Source organism: Rhinoraja longicauda, chromosome 28 (assembly GCF_053455715.1).
Source record: "Rhinoraja longicauda isolate Sanriku21f chromosome 28, sRhiLon1.1, whole genome shotgun sequence".
In the NCBI taxonomy this organism is placed as follows: domain Eukaryota; kingdom Metazoa; phylum Chordata; class Chondrichthyes; order Rajiformes; family Arhynchobatidae; genus Rhinoraja; species Rhinoraja longicauda.
The window spans coordinates 21753914-21759922 of record NC_135980.1 but is presented as its reverse complement, the minus strand read 5'-3'; the positions used below and the strand labels follow the sequence as shown (position 1 = coordinate 21759922).

General features: G+C 48.0%; 1 protein-coding gene across 1 annotated transcript in view; it reads right to left on the bottom strand.

The window, feature by feature from the left end:
* Positions 1–1243, bottom strand: part of onecut3b (one cut homeobox 3b) — a 91507-nt gene extending 90264 nt beyond the window's left edge. Inside the window, 2 exon segments of the mRNA XM_078423675.1 lie at positions 215–538; positions 541–1243. Coding sequence (XP_078279801.1) covers positions 215–538; positions 541–1243 — 1027 coding nt within the window.
* Between the last annotated feature and the right edge of the window lie 4766 nt (positions 1244–6009).

Below are 6009 nucleotides of genomic sequence, written 5' to 3'. Positions count from 1 at the left end.
ATACAAATACAATGATAACAGTGTATCGATTACTGTACAACGACTGTAGGAGATGCTTCGAACCTTTTAAACAAAGGGAAGGTGTTCAGTGTTTCACACCATGTTTTCAGTGTCTGTTGCTTGAAGTTTGCATTATATGTATGTTGTTAACACCGGCAATAATGGAGAAAAAAAAAGAGGAATGGGCCGAGGCCCCGTATACTATTGGTCCTACCTGCAAGCCTGAGGGCTGACATTCTTTGGAACTCGGGTTCCTGGAGCCACTTCCACATCCTCCTGAAGGTTTCCCGCCCGGATTTGAGCTTACTCCAGGGTTTGGGATTTCTCAGCAGATCTGACAAGGTGCCCTGGGACCGGCACAGAATACGCTGTGCAAAAATGGCCTGCGGGATGCTGTACCGTTTGAGCTCGGCTGTGATCCGTTGAGCCACTTCTTTGGTGTTGATCTCCTCCACTTGGTTGGAGGTGTTGCCTTGGGAGCCGGACACGGACGCCTGGCGGTCGCGCTCGGACGACAGCATGGAGCCGTTGGTCTGCCGTGGTGGTGCCCGTGGTGGTGCATCCCGTTGAGATGTGCCATCATCCCGGGTCCAGGGGCGGCCAGACCCCTGGTCAAGTGCTCGTCGGCCCTGGAGAGCATCGCGGCGTGGGAGTCGAAGCCGTTGGGGGAGAGCATCTTCTCGTTGGCCATGTGCCCGCCGTAGGGGGTCAGGGACTGCTGCGAGTTGTGTAACGTTCCCAGGCCGTTGGACAGAGGGGACAGCGGCTGTCCCATGCCCGCCATGTCTTTGTGATAGGGGCTGTACAGGTTACCCATGGACGGCAATCCCCTGTCGTCCCTCATGAGGGTGAAGCTGCCGCTGACGTTGCCCGCCAGCCTCTGGTGCGGGTGTGGGTGGTGGTGGTGGTGGTGGTGGTGGTGAGGGTGGTGGAACTTGTCCGACACCGTGGAGATGGGGGGCAGGTGCTGGAGGGGCGTCAGCGTGGTGTAGGTGCTGCTCAGGCTCATCCCTGGCGGGCTCTCGCACGACATGCTCATGGCTGGGTGCAGCGGGCCGGACAGGCTGTGGTCCGGACGGTACTCGGCTCCCTCCAGGATGGAGGCCATACTCGACACCATTGCAGGCCGCCCGTGGGAGGAGAGGCCACGGTGAGAAGCCGTGCGGTTGTGGGCACTATTCATCAGGTCGCTGGCTTGGGTCACGCCGTGGATATTCCCAATATTTTCCATTGTAAGCTCCATATTGGTCACACCGGATTGGCATCAAAACCTACGCGTCCGCTCGACCGAGCATTTTGCAGTCTCTCTCTTTCTCTCTCCCTCTCCCTCTTTCCTCCCTCTCTCCCTCTCTCCCCCTCTCTCTCCCCCTTTCCCTCTCTCTCTCCCCCTTTCCCTCTCCCTCCCTCTCTCTGTCTCTCTCCTCTTCTTTCTCTCCGGATTCAGTGGTCTCCGCTCGCCCTGTCTGACTGGCGCGCTGCTCGTAAAGCTGAGTTTAACCGGCTGCAGTTTAGGGAGAGACAGAGGGAGCCTGAGCATCTCAATGCGCAACCTCACAAGCTGTTCCTCGACGTCAGCACTCCCACATGTCATTACTGAGCTTCCGGAGCCGAGGCTGTCGCCACATTCACCCGTGGACCCGGGGCTTTGCGGATCACGCCGCGTCTGGTTTAAACTCTCCCTCCCCGCTCGGAAGGCAAACTACACCGCCCTCACTCACGTTAAACTCGTCACTTAGATCGGTCGGGGTCTTACTCTGCCTCCAATTAATCCCTGGTGGGCTCCCTCCCAGGCAAAGGCTTGATACCCGGAATGAGCCTTGCAATTAGACAGGGGTGTGATTACACAGAGCAACGTCTTAGGTGTCTGAGCTGCAAGCGATCAAACACCAGGTCAACTCGCACATTAACATTTTGCGATGCTATTGTGTGGTGGTCTATTTAAAAAAAAAAGATAGGCAGATTGAGTGTCTTGGAAGGAGGCGCCCATTTACTGGGTGATCATAATTTGCATTAAAAAGACTCCAATATAGAGAAGGTTCCAGTACCACTAGAACGGGCCTTTGAGGTTCAGGATTACGATGGCCAAGATTTATCTCGGGTATGAACACTGTGCTTTCTGCAAGACTTTGTCTCAATAATATAAAGAGCACCAACTGTCTGTCTCTGTCTGTCTGTCTGTCTGTCTGTCTGTCTGTCTGTCTGTCTGTCTGTCTGTCTGTCTGTCTGTCTGTCTGTCTGTCTGTCTGTCTATCTATGTATCACAAAATGCTGGAGTAACTCAGCGGGACAGGCAGCATCTCTGGAGAGAAGGAATGGGTGACGTTTCGGGTCCAGACCCTTCTTCAGATCCCGTCTGGACCCGAAACGTCACCCATTCCTTCTCTCCAGAGATGCTGCCTGTCCCGCTGAGTTACTCCAGCATTTTGTGATACCTTCGATTTGTACCAGCATCTACAGTCATTTTCCTACATATCTATCTATCTATCTATCTATCTATCTATCTATCTATCTATCTATCTATCTATCTATCTACCTAGCTACTCATTTATGAAACCAATATGCCGTAAATTCACACCAGCGCCTTAATGTTTCACATTAATGTTTCCAATTTCTTCAGATCTCCAGCCGGAGGCAGAGACACTGGGTGCATCTGTGGTGGTTGACTTGGGCAACTGACGATCCTTGCTCTGCACACTGGCAGTCTCTGTACTGCCTGCCAATACTTAGGAGTCATTAAAAAAAAACCTCAAATCTACCAGCGTCCCAAAATGAACTCGTTTCTGCTGTCAAAGGGCGCAGGGGTGTAAGACATGTCCTGAAATATTACCTAAAATAATTTAGGCTCATCGCTTGGAAACCTTTAGAGGATTAAGCTGTCAACAACATTTTTGTCACGATATCGATAGACGACAGCAACAACGAGGCACTACTCCGATTAAAATCAGGAAACAAGGTTCCATGCCAATCACACAAGACACTACTTTGGGCTTGATGATTAGCGTTGATTTGAACTTGGTAAGGGATAGAATTTTCTTGCTAATCCAGTAATTAGATTCGGTTCCAGGGTTCTCTTACCCTGTGTAAATATTAACCACCCCTCCTCATTGGAAATCAACCTGCATTTGTTTTCTATCCATTATAACCTAGAGCATTTTGAGGAGCCGCCATGATATCTGTTGGCTCCATTGCCATTTGCAAATGACTTAATTAAAATGTCCACGCCGCCGCGTGAAGAACTGAATGCTGAACTGAGGAACCGCAAAGGGGGAGAGAAGGTCTTTGGAGCGGAGGTGGGGGGTCCAAGCAGTAACCAATAGTAACGGCAGGAAAGTGTTGCATTAAGGGACTTGCAGGGGATTTACAAGGTAAAGAAGCACAAAAGTCGAGCGGAGATTGTTTGATATTCGACCTTCTCAGGCCGAAGGTTTCGAAAATGCCCCACTACGTACATAAACATTGTGTTACAGCGATCAAATGCAATGAGGAGACGCGTTCTCGGCTGAAATATACCGCTGTGTTGATATTACACTGAATGGAGATATCCATGGACTGGGCGAGTAATCTCACATCCGCCCATGTGTAGGAGATGGATTTACAGAATTGTCTTCGAAACCCTTATATTATGGTCACTCTCGCTCACATCCACCCGCCTCTTCTGCCACATACATTTTAAAAAGTTACCAGTATAGGTCCATTTTTAAAAAAAACCAACCCATGCCTGACTTCATTTGGTTAAAGAAATCAGCTGAGAATTACAGGTCGGTTGGAAATATACACAACCAAAACATTTTTGCAATCTCGATTTAAGAACCAAGGGGCTCCACATAAGGTTGTGAAACAAAGCAACGCACATCGCCTGCATCTGTCTGTATATGTGCCCTTTAGATCCCGCACCCACGCCCTCCAAATGTGGAACTTCTGAAAAAAAAATGTTAATTTGTCCATTAGTAATTTGTGCATTTCTATTGCGTTCGACGTATAAGGCAGTCCTCAGTATTACCGGATATGCAGGCTATGCGAGGGACTATTCACCCCCACGATATTTTGCATCGTACGTATGTATATGCTGCACTGTATTACATCTGGTCCAGTTAAATGCAAATCCTAGCTAATGGAGAATCTGTGGCCAGAATATTATCGCCGCTGTTTGAATAAGCGGCGGTAGATTTGTGAGATAGCGACTTTGATTACCTTGTCCCGGGTAGCCCAAACCCTGTTTCGCTGTCATGGTTTTTCAACAAAAAAAATCACAAAAAAATAATTTAGAAAAATCTAAATGCGCTCTTCATTCAAGCAGAGATTCGCAACACCTCATTGCTTCGTCTAAATCGATAAGATATCATTAACCAAAGCACAGTCAAATGCTCTGGGAAAAATCCTAGGAAAGAACGCGTAGAAATGTTGGCCTTTTCCCCCATTCTGACAGCGAGACGCTCTGTTTAAAACAAGAAGCACGGCGAACCGGGAGTGCAACTTTGAACATGCAGCCCACGTCTCTGAATTATGATGGGAAAGCGACGATGCCGGGGAAAGGTTGTCTCCGGTTCCCCTCTAAGAATGGTTGCTTCCCACTGCCGACCCATCTCGACATCACTTGCCGTTTCAATTAATTAAACCGTGGACAATAATGACCTGGAAAGACCGCCTTTCCATTCCCCGAACAGATAGATAGATATTAACCGCAGAACATTCCAAAGGAATATCCCAACGCCTCAAACGCATCTCCCCCTTAGAACCCGTGGCGTTTATTGTGTTCAGATATCCAACCATTTGGAAAATAAATTCTCGTTTAAAACCCGTTAAAAAAAATCCATCCCCTCTGCCCTGTTCATTGAAAATTAGATTATAATAGTTAATTAAAATTTGCATGTAATCAGACTCCGGACTACTGTTTGCTGAAATGGTCGTAGGCCGGCCAGGCCCAGATAGAAACAGTTTAGTTGTGCTTTTAAAAAAAATCTACAAAGCATCTGACAGCTGCTTCTGGCCAGGCTGAGTATTGATCGCTTTTTTTCTGCATGTTCTCCAGGCTCGGGTTAATTCTTATTCGCCTCTTCCTCAGACCAAGCAAATTCATTTCGGAATTATCAGTGGGAGAGAGGGGGGGGGGGGGGGGGGGGGGGAATGGCCTGCTTCATTAAGTCAGCCCCCCTCCCCCCCCCCCCCCCAAAAAATGTACAAGAAGTTTGCTCGGGTAAGTAAACAGGTGTTTCCACGGACTATCTCTCTCTCTCTCTCTCTCTCTCTCGTTGCGCTCCGTGTAACTTTCCTTGGCCGTGTTTGCTTCCCCTGCTGTGCTGTGTCGAGATATTAGAGCAATTCCCCTTCGAAAGCGCCACATCTTTTGATCTCAAATTCAGCCCGTGCATAATCAGCCATCACTTAACAAGTATGAATGAGCCAGTCCGAGCGTTTTAACGAGCGAGCACCTGTAAAGACAACAGTGGAGCGCCATGCATATCATACTTTGAGAACAGCAAACCGCTGGAAATAAAGAGGGCTCTATTAAAACCTTGACACGAAGCAGAAATTGAATATTTTTAGAAAGGCCTCCAATTGATGCTCCCTTCCCCGGTATCTACATTCCATACACCAAATGCTATTTTTAATGCAGCATTTCAATTGCAAAGATAAATAAGTTGCCATCAAATTATCATCAGCTCTGGGGCACCTTCGCCTCCCCCCTCCCCCCACCCCCGAAGCATAATTTTATTTTAAAGTTCCGTTTATTAAGTGAAATTCCATGAAATCGTTTGTCCATTGTGTACAACTTACAAGTCCCAGTTGTGTGTTGATGCTTTTATGCAAATGGCTGGTAAAGTGTGTAACACGGTGATGTAAAACAGCCACGCGTACAGACTGACATCTTAACACAGTTGATATGTGTGTGTGTGTGTGTGTGTGTGTGTGTAGTTTACACCGAGTAGTTAAAATATATATATATTGTAAAAGAAAAGCGGCGAGAAGAATTGATGGCAAGTTTTTGTTTAAATCACCATGTGTGACATT